Source organism: Carlito syrichta, unplaced genomic scaffold (assembly GCF_000164805.1).
Source record: "Carlito syrichta isolate Samal-C Ts95f unplaced genomic scaffold, Tarsius_syrichta-2.0.1 Scaffold314844, whole genome shotgun sequence".
NCBI classification, from domain to species: domain Eukaryota; kingdom Metazoa; phylum Chordata; class Mammalia; order Primates; family Tarsiidae; genus Carlito; species Carlito syrichta.
Genome location: NW_007258940.1, coordinates 115063 through 130857, shown reverse-complemented (window position 1 = coordinate 130857; position 15795 = coordinate 115063). Strand labels below are relative to the sequence as shown.

Sequence of the window (15795 nt, the reverse complement as noted above, 5' to 3'; positions counted from 1 at the left end):
ATTCTTCATCTTCCTTCTCCACAGAGAGGCTTTTCCACCCTTGGGGACACTGGGATTCTTATGGGTTTCTGATTGAAGAAAAGAAAAGGAGAATGGATCCTTGTTGGCTCTGCAAAAGGTTACAATCTGTTTGCAGGCAGGACACTTTTGCAGTGACTTCCTTTCAGCCTCAGTCCAACATACATATTTGATGGATGAAAACAGAGACATGGACCCACTGACTAGGATGCTACCTCCAGGAATAGGCAGGAGCTGGGCTTGGAACTTTCCCCTTGATATAACTTGGCCTTTCTTACCAGTGGAGGAAGACTCATCATTCTTTCATTTATGTGCCCAGTAAGCTCCTGCTGAGTGCTGACTCTGAGTGGAGTTTGTTATTACATCCACGGGAGACACAGAGAAGAATGAAGCCAGGTGCCTCATACAGCTGAAATTCGGAGTCTAGTAGAGGCCACTGAGCACATGGACCATTCCTGCAGGAGTCTTATCGTGAATTAGATGCACTTCCAGGCTCAGGGGCCCACATATGTTCAGCCCTTCCAAGGTCCTTGAGGCTTCCAGCAGTGTGTTTACATGGTCACTTGTTCTTAAAGAATGTAGATGTTAGATATTTTAACCACAGACTATTAAGCTTATGGCCATAGTATACAGTTAAGTTTCACCAAGCTCAGTGACTCAGCCTGTAATCCCGCGCCTTTGGGAGGCTGAGATGAGTGGATTGCCTGAGTCCGTGGGTTCGAGACCCGCCTGGGAAGCGAGTCCTCATCTCTACAATAAATCAAAAAATCAGCTGGGTGTGGTAGCACTTGCCTGTAATTCCGGCTACTTGGAAGACTGAGGCGGAAGGATCGCCGGAAGCCCGGCAGGTCGAGGCTGCAATGGCCGGGAGCAGCCACTGCACTCCAGTCTGGGTGACAGAGTGAGACTCCAATTCAAAAAAAAAAAAGTGCAAGCCGGGCTCGGTGGCTCAGCCTGTAATCCCGTGCCTTTGGGAGGCTGAGGTGAGCGGATTGCCTGAGCCCGCGGGTTCGAGACCCGCCTGGGCAACTTGGCGAGACCTCATCTCTACAATAAATCAAAAAATCAGCCGGGCGTGGTAGCGCACGCCTGTAGTTCCAGCTACCTGTAAGGCTGAGATGGAAGGATCGTCGGAGCCCAGCAGGTCGAGGCTGCGGTGGCCAGGAGCGGCCACTGCACTCCAGTCTGGGTGACAGAGTGAGACTCCAACTCAAAAAAAAAAAAAATAGTGTTACAGCTAGAACTGTGACTGCTTAGCTAGACGATAGCCCACATTCCTTGGAGTTAGATAGTCATCTGACCAAATGCTGACAAAATGGAAGGTCAGAACTGCGGTGTGTCACTTCCAGATCTGGGCTTAAGGCTCGTGACATGCTTCTTCCATGTTTTGTTTTTCTCTTTCCACTGGATAAACCCAGACATGGAGAAGAGCTGGCTCCTACCACACAGGTGATAATAAATAGCTTAGGGGGTAGCAGAGAAATAAGATGGAAGGAATCTGGATTCCCTGAACAATTCCATGAGACAGAGCTGCTCTGACCATCCAGGCAGCTCATTCTGGTGGTGATGTGAGAAAGAAATAAACTTTGTTCTTCAACCCAATGTACTGTCAGGCCTCTTTGTTAAAATACTGTAGCCCTCATCCTATTGAATGCGTTGCCCAACACTCCAATAAGCACAAAAGCCTCCAGAGAGAAACCTAATCCTAATTTGCAAAGAAACTCCCTCCTGCTGGAGCACTGTGTGACTGATGAAGAGGGAGAAAGCTCAGAAAGATTCTTGGGGTATGAAAGGACAGACCAAGAGTGGGAAGCCAATTTTCATCTTGTTCTTAAACTCTGATGCAATGATGAGAAAGTAGAAGCTATGATTTTAGAGAAATGCACACTTCAGGTAAAATTAACTTTACCAACTTTGTCTTTTCAGAAACAGACTTCCTGGTGCCAGGTATCAGAGGTATCTCATAATGGCAATCAAGCTTGCCTAGAGTAAAGGGAATTTCAAGGCCTAAGACATCATGCATTGGACAAGAATTGTAAAAGTCATCAAACTTGTAATTACAAAAGTTATGACTGCTCAGAGGGAGAGCAGGTGGGGATTCGATCTTCCAGTAAATTAGGCCCTATATAAAAGGAAGCCAAGGATCCATTGGGAATGCCTAGGAGATAAGGGGAAGTACACCCTCCACTAGCTCTAAGGAATGTTGTTTGGGAAGGTGCAGGAGAATTAGAATCCTTGTCACACCCTTCTCTAGGGGCTATGATAATGTGGTTGGACATTAGTGGGTCTCTGTGTCACAGGTTCTCCAAGACATCCATAGGTGGTCGATAAGGAAGTCACGGCAGTCATGTGCAACATCTCCAAGGAAAGGATTTAAGCCAGGGCTGTAGGGGCTACAACGCCACACTCACCTAGAGTATAGGCCCACGCCCTGTCTGTGGGGGGGTGAAGCTTTCTTAAATAAATCTTTTCTTCTCTCAATTCTTTGTGTTGCAATTCTTTGCATTTACTCCGATCTCTGGGTTCCCAGCGCAGCACCTCCAGCTTGCTGGCTCCAGCAGTGGTGCACCTCCCTGCGCCTCTCCTCCCTCTCCCTTGCTCCACCCACTCTCATCCTGTCTGTACCCTAACAGGGTGTACAGTGCAGTGTCTGATGTTGACAAAAGGGAAAAGGGCAGCTCCGAGTCCTACAGAACTGCAGATTTGCAGTGGAATATTTGCCTAAAACAATAAACTATTGAGTGAAGCTATACAAATAATCACAACTGAACAAATCACAATTAAGACAGTTTAAAAAGGGAAAATTGACCTGATACAGTCAAGAGGAATTAAGTCATTCGAAATTCAAGAGTTCTGCCACTGCTGGGCCTATGACCTTGGATATTAACTAAACTTTCACTGTGGCATCTGTTTCCTCACATGTAAAATGACAGCTTTTGATGGAATGGACTTTTGAAAAGACTATAACTTTGCTGAGCTCGGAATATGTTAGCTAACAAATGCCTGCTCAAAGAACATATCCCCTAAGTCATATATTTTTATAAACTTGAATTTTTATATGTATCTATAAGTGTGAATCTTGGTTAAAGAATCATTAGCAGCATAATGTTTAGTTACATGAAGAATACTAGTTAAAAATATTATACTGAAATACAGCTACAATAATCCATGTGAAAATCCCTATCCTTAGAGTACTACAGGAGCTCAAATGTCCAAGAAAAATATTAAAACCATCTTTTTGCCTTTCCATTAGTCTAGGCTGATCACCTGAATCATCTCAAAAACATCTTAGCCCACAGTCCTCAAAAGCAGAGGTGAAACTGTCAACTTGCTAATTACACTGATTATATATATTGAAACCTGTGGATGTTTTTCCAGACCTTTAAATGTATAAACTTAACATAAAGCAGTCCTCTCCCTAATTTTTAAAACACAAACTAAACTTATTTTGTTAGAACTGATGCATGGTCACTACTGTAGCTAAAACCTTAATGGAGATCTCTAAATTGTATACAGTGGACAAACTACCAAATTAAACACAGTCTTCCTTCCAATTTCCCTACCCATGATTTATGTACTAATGTATGTCCAAAGATCACAATTTAAGAACCCAACAGCAGCCCAAGGGACACTTGGGTGATGGTTAAAATCTGAACTTTTACAGCTGTTACATATCAGTTAAGTTGACTGTGAAGGGCTGAGGTCACAGTCACTCTATGGTGATGTAAATGTTAACTCATAATTTAAAAATAAAATGTCAAAAGAGAATCATTTGGAAAGGATGAGCCACTGAGCAATATTTGCATAATTGTAAAAGTAGGTTTTATTTCTAAAATGTTGAAATAACAACTTAGCCTCTGGAATTAAAGGATTAGAAAAGACCAGGGAAAGCCCCTTCCACCTCCCTGTTTCCCCAGCCCTTCCCTTCACTTTCCCTTGATCAGTTCTGTGCTTTTGAGTAAGGACCTTGAAACAGAAAGGGGGATACCGAGTTGACTGGGGCAAAGATGGGTCTCATCTCTAAAGGCACCTCTTTCTTCCAGCAGAGAGGTTTTTAGAAAGATTTTCACACCATGGAAAGAGAAATAGGAAATGTAGCTTGGTTCTTAACATGTGAAGAGGTCTATGAAATGCCTAATGGATCATTTTCTGCACATCTGTGACAATCCTCCTACGAACACTAGAGTCCAGCACATGGACTTCTGGTGAAGACAGTAAGACTGAATGGATCACCTTTAAAGCCACAAGGTTGAGCCATTAAGGGTGGAATTGGGGGGACTCCTGTTCTTGTAACCAGGGAAACTTTCTAGGATCAGAGTTAGTCACACTTTTTCACCATGACCCACTGTAAGAAAATAAATTATTTCTAGTATATTCAATTTCAGTAGAAAAACAACTTTCAAATCCATTAAAATAACTTCATAATGATCATAAAATTAGCAATTTGAAAAACAAAAATTTGGGTTCCATCCAGAGGCTACAGGTGAGAATCAGAGATAAATGTCTCTACTTTCAAGATTATATTCAACCACAACAAACACTACTTAGGTGTAATTTTAATACTTAATCTTGGATAACAATGAGAATGAAATGACAAAAAAAGGGATGATTTCAGTATTTCTCTATTAGATAATAAATTGATACAGAGAAAGGATGTGCTGACAACTTTACATAGAGGATTTTTTTTGTAGGAAACAATTACTGCATATAATGTAAAACAACCAAATGAAAGTATCTTTGGATTCTGTAATTCCACTTTCAGGAATGTGTATTAAAAAATTATCTCAGCAGGCCGGGCTTGGTGGCTCAGCCTGTAATCCCAGCACTTTGAGAGGCCGAGGCGAGTGGATTGCCTGAGCCCACAGGTTTGCGACCCACCTGGGCAACTTGGCAAGACCTTGTCTCTACAATAAATCAAAAATTAGCTGGGCATGGTAGTGAGCACCTGTAGTTCTGGCTACTTGGAAGGCTAAGGTGAAAGGATCACCGAAACACAGCAGGTCGAGACTGCGGTGGCCGGGAGCATGCCACTGCACTCTAATCTCAGTGACAGAGTGAGACTCCAACTCAAAAAAACCATAAATAAATAAATATATATATATCTGAGCAAGTGTGCAAAAAAATAAGTATAAGGATATTCTCTACAGCAAATAACTAGAAACAAACTAAATGTTTTCTGATATCAGATTTTTATGATTATTCTACATTCATAAGTTAAATATTATGCAACTGTTACAAATAATAATTCAGATCTCTATATAGTAAGATGGAAACTTCTATTCACTAAGTTATACATTTCTATATTTTAATTCTTTTTTTCTTTACATTTTTTAGAGACAGGGTCTCTCTTACCCAGGTTGGAGTACAGTGTGTGATCATAATTCACTGTGAGCTCAAATTCTTGAGCTCAAGTAATCCCACCAACTCAATCTCCAGAGTAGTTATGACCACAGGCATGCACCACTATGTCCAGCAAATTGTTGTGCTTTTTCTAGACACAGGGTCTCACTGTGTTGCCCAGGCTGGTCTTGAACCTGGTCTTAAGTAATCCTCCTATCTCAGCCTCCCAAAGCACTGGGATTACAGACATGAGACACAATGTTCAGCCCTATTTTAATTTTCTAACTCAATGATGCAATTAGAAATATATATATTTGCCGGGCTCGGTGGCTCAGCCTGTAATCCCACGCCTTGGGAGGCGGAGGTGAGTGGATTGCCTGAGCCTGGGGGTTCAAGACCCGCCTGGGCAGGCGAGACCTCACCTCTACAATAAATCAAAAAATTAGCCAGGCGTGGTAGCGCGTGCCTATAATTCCAGCTACTTGGAAGGCTGAGGCGGAAGGATCACCGGAGCCCCAGCAGGTCGAGGCTGCAGTGGCCGGGAGTGGCCACTGTACTCCAGTCTGGGTGACAGAGTGAGACTCCAACTCAAAAAAAAAAAAAAAAGGAAATATATATATTTAATAGAAAAAAGAGAAATTTAAACCTGTCCTGAATTTAAAGTTTGACTATGATATTGCTAACAATTAACGACATACAGCGAATAAAACCAGAATGAGTCAAAAATGTACAAGCACTGCTGGAATCTTCTTCATAAAAAATACAATAGCCGGGCGCTCGGTGACTCAGCCTGTAATCCCATGACTTTGGGAGGCTGAGGTGAGTGGATTGCCTGAGCTCCCGGGTTCGAGACCCGCCTGGGCAGCAAGACCTCATCTCTACAATAAATAAAAAAAAATCAGCTGGGCATGGTAGCGCATGCCTGTAATTCCAGCTACTCGGAAGGCTGAGGCGGAAGGATCGCCGGAGCCCAGCAGGTCGAGGCTGCGGTGGCCGAGAGCGGCCACTGCACTCCAGTCTGGGTGACAGAGTGAGACTCCAACTCAAAAAAAAAAAAAATACAATAGAAAAAATTTAACGTTAAAAGTGCTGTTAGGCCGGGCTCAGTGGCTCAGCCTGTAATCCTGCGCTTTGGGAGGCCAAGGTGAGTGAATTGCCTGACCCCGCGGGTTCGAGACCCGTCCGGGCAACTTGGCAAGACCTCATCTCTACAATAAATCAAAAATTAGCCGAGTGTGGTAGCGCGCGCCAGTAGTTCCTGCTACTTTGAAGGCTGAGGCGGAAAGATCGCTGGAGCCCAGCAGGTGGAGACTGCGGTGGCCGGGAGCGTGCCACTGCACTCCAGTCTGGGCAACAGAGTGAGACTCCAACTCAAAAAAAAAAAAAAAAGTGCTGTTGATTTACATCTTTCTGATAAAATATACTGGCTTAATGATGGTGAAAGAAAAGTCGACAGTAAGATTAGTTGCTTTTTTCAGAAGAGCTGATTTCTGAAACTTTTTAAAAAAGGAATCAATATTTGTGTGCTACCACATTTAGATTTGTATAAGCTAATTTTGCATGTTTTAACATGCCTCCCTCCATTTTCACATCCATATTGTTTCATTTGGAGGCAATGTGACCAATTAATATGTAGAATAGCTATCAAGTAAATACAAATACTTGTGCTTGCAACTTATAAAAGACAAAATCCCTGTTCACAATGAATGTCACCCTAACAGGGATGGCAAACACATGCACAACATTCAGCTAGTCAATTCATGCAAAGCTTATTAGCACAGTGAGTGATAGCCAATGTTAGTCAGACTTTCATTAGACAGCACAATAAACAATATGTTTATGATAAATTATTGAAAGAGTAACATAGCAAAAGTTTTAGGCATTCCGAGAGAAATCAAGTATTTTATTTCTTTCCCATGTTATGTTTATAGGTACACTGCCACATTCCCTCTCTAAGATGGCTATATGTCATTGCTGGATAAAACATTTGCATTTTGTACCCAGTCTGGAGGCAAAATAAACAGGAAAATTAGACCCAGGAGAAAAAAAAATGACACAAATGATGGATTAGCAATCAATAGCTTTAAAATAGCTAAGAGGAAAAAAAACCCAAATACAAAAAAAGTGTCTGGAGACATTTTTGGCTATCACAGCTGGGTGGATGGTCCAACTGGCATCTAATAGAGAGGCTAGAGATGTGGCTAAACATCTTATAATGTGCAGGACAGTTCCTCACAATAAAGAATTATTCAGGCCTAAATGTCAATAATGGTGAATATGAGAAACCCTAATGAACGCCACTCCATCATAACAGTGCGTTGGTTCACAAGATAATTAAACTTTATTGACTACCTCTCATGAGTAAAGAAAGAACCACTGCTGGTGCTTCACATATTTCACTTAATTTTTCCACTAATCCTAAGAAATGCTGTCCCAGATGAGAAACTGAGGTTTAGAGACAAAGTCATTTGCTCAGGCTGAGAGACGACGAGTGCTGGCTAATCTGACTCCACAGCCTAAGATTTTCTCACTTAAGAGGCAGAAGTGGTTTTCTTTCTTGACTTTTGACATTATTTATTTTAATACAGCATCTTTGCTCCAGGTTTTCCAAGTGTTCTGGTTTACCTGAAGCATAGCCTGAAAAGCAGAATAGGATTCTGACAATATACAAAACTCATATAAATTCACAAGGCAATCAAATGTGCAGGTAAAAATACCAATGTTAACACAAGTGAGTGTTATTTTTTCTTTTGGTAAATTTCAAAACATAGAAGGAGAATAAAAAGATTCTCCCTGAACTGTCTATAAAAAACACCATACTCACTAATGGTATGATAAAAGTGTGTGTGTGTGTGTGTACATATATATTTTAAACTACAGTATATTGAAATGCTACCTGAATGTTTTCCTTCTTTCATTAATTTAGCCATTCATTAAAAAATATTTATAAGCCGGGCTCGGTGGCTCAGCCTGTAATCCTGCGCCTTTGGGAGGCTGAGGTGAGTGGATTGCCTAAGCCCGCAGGTTTGAGACCCGCCTGGGCAGGCGAGACCTCACCTCTACAATAAATCAAAAAATTAGCCGGGCATGGTAGTGCGCCCTTGTAGTTCCAGTTACTTGGAAGGCTGAGGCGGAAGGATCGCTGGAGCCCAGCGGGTCGAGGCTGCGGTGGCCGGAGGCATGCCACTGCACTCCAGTCTGGGTGACAGAGTGAGACTCCAACTCAAAAAAAACCCCAAAAACAAAAAAAAATATTTATACCTACTATGCCTACTATGTCCATTACCAAATACACCAGAGTGCACAAGAGTGATGCAATTCCTGTACTCATAGAGCTTATAGTCGTGGTAGATTAAAAACAATGGCCACAGATTTTTTGGTACTTCACCCAAGAAAAGGGAAAATCTATTTTTTCATTCCTTGCATCTTGGCAGGGCTGCAACTTGCTGTGACCAAGAGAATGAGGTAGAAGTGCAAGTTCTGAACCCAGGTTTCAAGAGGTCTTGTAATAGCCATTCTTGCTGCCATGTGAACAAACTTGGGCTAGCCCACTGGAGACTGAAAGACCGTGTAGAATAGAGAGGGGCAGCTCTACCTAAAGCTCCCTAGCACAAACTGAGTGGCCAAAAAGACTTCAAACAGCACTATAGCACCAGCTGAGCAGCAACATGAAACACCAACTGAGTAGCCAAAAGACTTTAGAGATTAGCCAGCCCAGAAGACCTAGAAAGTTCACAGAGGCAGAAGAATTAATGAATGTCTGTGTTGTAATTTTTTTTTAATGTAACAAAAGCTAACCAATGTAACAGTTTAGGAGGTAGGAAAGTAAATAGGCAAAAACAATGCAACATAATACATGCCATGGGAAACGGAGAATATGCAAGGCATGGGTTCATTATCTTGGTAATTCAGTAATTACATTTTCTTTGCTAGAGTCTTCGTGAGAGCCCTCTTTGTGCCCATTTTTTCTTCTCTATTGGCTTATTCAGTTCCTGACTGAACAAAAGAAGCAAGTACATTAGCTAAAAACCTATGATGTAACCAGAAAATCAGAACTGTAAAACTTTCAAAGTACAAATATTAATAAACCACTGTTAGCTTTAAGTAGTGATACCATTATAAAACAAGTTAATAATATGTGAATTCCCATCAACTCTCTAAAATCTAAAACCAGTTTCATCATTCCTGCTGCAATCAGCCCCATTCTTTACTTTACAATTTCTGCCAATAAATCATTATCACACATATCCAGTCAATAATTAATTTCTGCTGATTTTTCTTCGTGTTGTTTCTTGTATCTGCCCCCTTCTTTCCATTGCCACTGTTATACCCTAAGTCAGACCTCTACTGCTTACCCCTAAATGACAATATTAGCCTCTATACTGTTCTGCATTACTGCAGCATTTCTTCCTCTTTAAGTAGCTTTCACATTATTGCCATATTATTTACAAGATAAAGTCCAAAGACTTCAACCACTCAGCATATTACATTATTATATTAAATCATATTATAAGAATCAACTGCTAATTGTGTCCTAACCAAAACCCTCTATGATAGGCAGACTGAGCATTCAAAATGCTTTGCTCCCCCACTTCCATCTTGTACATTGTTTACAGAATGCCCTGCATCCTGAAATGTCATCTTTCCTATTCAATATCACCCACTCTTGAAGGTTTCAGTTAAATCCAACCTCTGTCAGGAAATCCTATGTTTTCCCTGTAACCTGTAGCCATAAGATGTATAATACTTACATGTACTTGTGATTTATCACTCGACAGCATAGTGTTTTACTGCAATTTAACTTTACTTCTATATTTATCATCTTCTTAAATGGATAAAAGTACCTAAAAAGTAGAGATGGAGTTTTGCCTTTCTGTGGCCAAATTAGTAAACAAGGTTTTTTTTTTTTTTTTAATTAATATTGCATTAATTATAAGATGCATTGCAATTTCAGATTTGTCAAAATGTAGATTTCTAGTTTCAGTCATGACAGATTAACAGTATTTAAGCAATACTTTAAGTAATTTAATTTTAATAATTTAAAGCAATAATTTAAGTCACTAGGCATCACAGGGCTATACATCATTAGGTGCATTAAGTTCCAAATTCACCTCCACTTTTTGACTGAGGGTACTTTCCAAACCATGGCACAAAGAAGTAGACCCCAAAGAGAGAGAAGCAATCTCACTGATCAGGGTATCAGAGAGAAAGAATTTACACTAGCAGCATGAGCCTCAGAAGTCAGCACGGGGGCCACCTCTGGTCATTGGCCAAATACTAAGCTGTAATAGCGCAGGACAAGACTCTGCAAAGACTATTAGACAACAGCTACTGGGGATCTAAGAGCTGAATTGAGATTCCCACAGGTCATACAGTGCTGAGAGACACTGAAGTGGCAATCATCCAGAGTGGAGAGGCATCACGGAACATTCTAAACATTCAGTTGTGACTTGTGGCTTGTATTCCTTCTGATGAGAAGTCAGTCATCATGCTTATTATGGTTCCCTATATGTTATGTAATGTGGTCTTTCCCCTTGCTGCTTTCAGGATTTTTTTTTCCTTTAGCATTAGGGTTTTTTTGTTTTGTTTTTTTTTTTGAGTTGGAGTCTCACTCTTGTCACCCAGGATGGAGTGCAGTGGCACACTCCTGGCCACTGCAGCCTCCACCTGCTGGGCTTAGGTGATCCTTCTGCCTCAGCCTTCCAGATGGCTGGAAATACAGGTGCACATCACCACGCCTGGCTAGTTTTTGTGATTTATTGCAGAGATAAGGTCTCACCAAGTTGCCCAGGCTGGTCTCAAACCCCCGGACTCAGGCAATCCTCTCAACTCGGCCTCCCAAAGTGCTGGGATTACAAACTGAGCCACTGCACCCGGCCAGCATTAGTTTTTAACAATTTGTCTATAATATGCCTAAGCATGATTTCATGATTTTGTTTGCCTTTATCCAACATGGGGATCTTTGAGATTCTTGGATCTATGGGTTGATTTCTTTAAAAAATCAAATTTGGAAATTCTTGACTTTTCTTCAAATATTTTTTCTGGCTTTTCTCTCTTTTTGGGACGCTAAATTACAAATATGTAAAACTGATTAATTTTGTCCCATAGGTCACTAAAGCTGTCTTCATTTCTTTCTGTCCTTTTCTCTGTGATTCGGTTTGGATAGTTTGTAATGACCTTTATTCTAGTTTATTGGTACTTTCTTCTATATGTTCAATATGCTGATAAGATCATCTGATAACATTTTATTTCAGTTCTAGAATTTCCATTGGTTCTTAAAAAAAAAAGTTTGCATTTATCTGCTGAGATTCCCTATCCGTTCACTCATTTTGTCTATTTTTTCTCTTACATTATTGACCATCTTGCTATTAGCTGTTTCAAAGTCATTGGCTGCTAATCCATCGTTTGTGCCATTTTTTTCTTCTGAATCTTATTTTCTTGCTTTTTTTTTTACAGGTTTCATAATTTGTTATTGTATATTATGGATATTACATTGTGGAGAGTATATTTCTGTCTTCTTTTAGAGGGTGCCTGCTGTAATAGGTAATAAATTTAATGGTGAATAATCTAGTTTTATTAAGATGGGTTTAGAGTAGCTCTTATTTTAAGGTGTGTTCCTAATTCCCACTGCATGGTCTTTCTGAAGTCACAACTGAATGCTCAGAATGTTCAGTGATGTCTCTCCAACCTGGAAAACTGTCAAGTTCTTACATTAGATATAAATGTTACAATATCAATTCATTGTAGACTCAAGGATGCATGTTATAATGAACAATAGTTTTCTAAAGTGGTAAAGCAGGCACTTTAGAAAATATCTAATGAAGTAGATAAAGTGGAATAAAAAAACCTAAACTTGCTTTATTCAAAGGATGGCAGGAAAGGAGAAAAAAATGAAGAAAAAACACACAGCATAAATAGATAATAATTACAAGATGGAAGATTTAAACTGAACATATCAACAATTATATTAAATGGTACTAGACTAAACTCACCTGTAGAAGGCAAAGATGGTCAGACTCTAGAAGGCAATGTAAAGGCACCTTTACATTGGATAAAAAAGCAAGATCTAGGTATCTGGTTTTTTATAAGGATTACATTCTAATATTAAAGACACAGATAGTTTAAATATATAAGAATGGAAAGTTGTTCTAGTTATATCATACAAATGCTAAATATAAGAATACAGGCTAAAATAAAATATCAGATAAAGATTTCAAGAGAAAAATATTACCAGGGACAAGGAGAAACATTGTATAAGAATAAAAGGGCCAACTCATCAAGGAAAAATAATGATCTTAATGTTTATGTTTTACACCCATTAACAGAGCTTCAAATAGATGAAGCAAAAAGTGGCAGAACTAAAGGAAAAAACAACAAATCCACAATTATAATTAAGGTTTTTAACACCCTTCTCTCATCAGAACATCAGGAAGTATCTTAGTCTGTGCTGTTATAACAAAATACCTGAGACTGAGTAATTTCTAAAAAAACAGAAGTTTATTTCTCACAGTTTGGGAGGCTGGAAGTCGGAGATTAAGACACTAGTATTTGGTTACTTGTGAGGGCTATATCCTCTAGAGGAGAGGAACACTGTATCCTCACTTGGCAGAAGACAGAAGGGCAAAAGGGTGCAAAATACCTCCAGCAAGCCCCTTTAAAAGGGCACCTAATCCCATTTTTGAGGGAAGGAGCCCTCATGAAGGCCCTACCTTTGAATATCATCACACTGACCATTAAATTTCAACATATAAATTTTGGAGGGTATACATTCGTACCACAGCATTAAGACTATGAAAATTTAGGAACTGAGCTGGGCGCAGTGGCTCATGCCTGAAATCCCAGCACTCTAGGAGGTGGAGGCAAGAGAACTGCCTGAGCCCAGGGGTTCGAGACCAGCCTAGGCAACTTAGGGAGACTTCATCTCTACAATAAATAAAAAAAATTAGCCGGCTATGTTGGCGCAAGCTTGTGGTCCAGGTACTTGGAAGGCTGAGGCAGAAGGATCACCTGAGCCCAGCAAGTAAAGGCTGCAGTAGCTGTGAGCATGCCACTGCACTCTAGCCTGGGTGACAAAGTGAGACTCCAACTTAAAAAGAAAAGATTTAGGACAACATCATCAATGAAACAAACCTAAGTGCATGTATAGCACACTCCACCAAATGACTGCAGATCACACATTATTTTCAAGTGCATGTGGAATATTCCTCAAGACAGACCATATGCTGGGCTATAAAACAGGTATCAAAAATTTAAAAAATTTTTAATATTTATTTTAGAGTTGTGGAGTACATGTGAGGATTTACTACATAAGTAAATTGCATGCAATACATTTTAAAGAAATGAAAACATGCAGAGTATATTATATAAACATAATGTAATTAAATCAGAAACCAGTAATAGAAAAATATCAAATATATGTAATTAAGCAAAGGTGTTAAATTGGGGAAGAAAAAGGTGCTTCTGAGAATAAACCAATAGAACATAGTAAATATAACCTAATTTCCTTATATGAAAGAAGCATCTAAATTCATGCTATGTCATGTTCACTATAACCATGGGGGACAGGAATTTTCTTAGAGAAGCAATTAGAATGCATTCCAATGTGTTCCTTAAAAAACAAATCTTTGCCTATGGTTATCTTCTTAATCATAGCTGACAAATTTATAGACTCAAAAAGATGTTTTGCATACTTTTTAATCATATTATAATTAAGTGTCATTTATAACAAATGGCAGATTCCATTCTAAGCAAAATTTATTTTATTAACACTATATCAGGACAAAATCCATGGAGAATAAATTTGTAAAGCTAGTCAACTCTTGATTGTCTATGTAGATGAATATGAGTCATGGAATTGGCATGTACATAATCTAAAAGTCACTAGTGAAATGTTTTAAATGAGAGTGGAGGGAAGGGATCCTGACTAAGAAAGAGGAGAAAGGAGGCTTCTGTGGTGGCGGCAATGTTCTATTTCTTGACCACCACATAGGTTAAGTGTTTTCACTTTGAGATAAATAATTCAAGTTGCATCCTTTTGATTTGTGAATCTTCAACTTAAAAAAGGCTAAATTTAAAAAGAAATCTTAAAAACTGAAAGATTACATGATCTAAGTTCCATGAAGTTTTAGATTTCTGTCTTGTTTGGCATTATATTCCCAGCACTTGGAACTTTATCTGCACACAGAAAGGACGCAACATATATTGAAATGAATTACCTAAAAAAAAATCCAGCTGGGCTCGATGGCTCAGCCTATAATCCCGCATTTTGGGAGGTCAAGGTGAGTGGATTTTCTGAGCCCGCGGGTTCAAGACCCGCCTGGCCTTCTTGGCAAGACCTCATCTCTACAATAAATAAAAAAAAATTAGCTGGGTGTGGTAGGGCATGCCTGTAGTTCCAGCTACTTGGAAGGCTGAGGCGGAAGGATCACCGGAGCCCAGCAGGTTGAGGCTGCGGTGGCCGGGAGCATGCACTGCACTCCAGTCTGTGTGACGGAGTGAGACTCCAACTCAAAAAAAAAAAAAAATCCTACTTACATTAACCATATTGATTTAATCATCTCATGAGGTATACGTATATCAAAATGTCATGTTGTACACCACAAATACATACAACTTTTATCTGTCAATTGTACCATAATAAAGCTGGAGGGGGAGGGAAAAAATTATAATAAAAAAGAAGATCTTACTATGCAGAGATAGAAGAGCTTATACAAATGAGCAAAGGTTTCCCTACTTCACTCTTCCTTACTTCCAATCCTGCTTTTCAAAGAGATTGACTTTTTTTTTTCCGTTGGAGTCTCACTCTGTTGCCCAGGCTGGAGTGCAGCGGCACACTCATGGCCACCGCAGCCTCTACCTGCTAGGCTCAGGTGATCCTTCTGCCTCAGCCTTCCAAGTAGCTGGAACCACAGGCATGTGTCACCACGCCTGGCTAATTTTTTTAATTATTACTTATTGTAGAGATGACATCTTGTCATGTCACTCAGGCTGGTCTCAAACCCCTGAGCTCAGGCAATCCTCTCGTCTCCACCTCCCAAAGTGCTGGGAAAACAGGTTTGAGCCACCATGCCAGGTGAGCCTGACTTTTTAAAACTCTTAACTCTCTCTTTTTGGTTTACCTGGTGGTTCTTTTCATATCTCCAATGGCATGCTTACATATTTTTTCTTAATTTAGGACATTATGTTCCTTCTATGATCAGTGAGAATTCAGTTCATACTGCTACCACCTACCCCTTTTCCTCCTCCAAATATAGTTATAAGTAGTGAGACCTTGAATTTAGAATTCAAATATTAAATTTTTATATTCTATTTCTGTCTCAAGTTTGCAATCAACTTCTTTGGCGAAATATGAATGTGAGAGGCTGATTAATAATGAAAAGATGCAGCCGGGCTCGGTGGCTCAGCCTGTAATCCTGCGCCTTTGGGAGGCTGAGGTGA

The 15795-nt window shown here is 39.9% G+C and overlaps 1 protein-coding gene across 1 annotated transcript in view; it reads right to left on the bottom strand.

Moving 5' to 3' along the window:
- The window catches only part of NFKB1 (nuclear factor kappa B subunit 1), a 122360-nt gene extending 106812 nt beyond the window's left edge, over positions 1 to 15548 (bottom strand). Inside the window, exon 1 of the mRNA XM_008072081.2 lies at positions 15477 to 15548. Within this exon, the coding sequence (XP_008070272.2) occupies positions 15477 to 15493 (17 nt within the window). The 5' untranslated portion in view covers positions 15494 to 15548. The remainder of the gene's footprint in view (positions 1 to 15476) is intronic.
- Between the last annotated feature and the right edge of the window lie 247 nt (positions 15549 to 15795).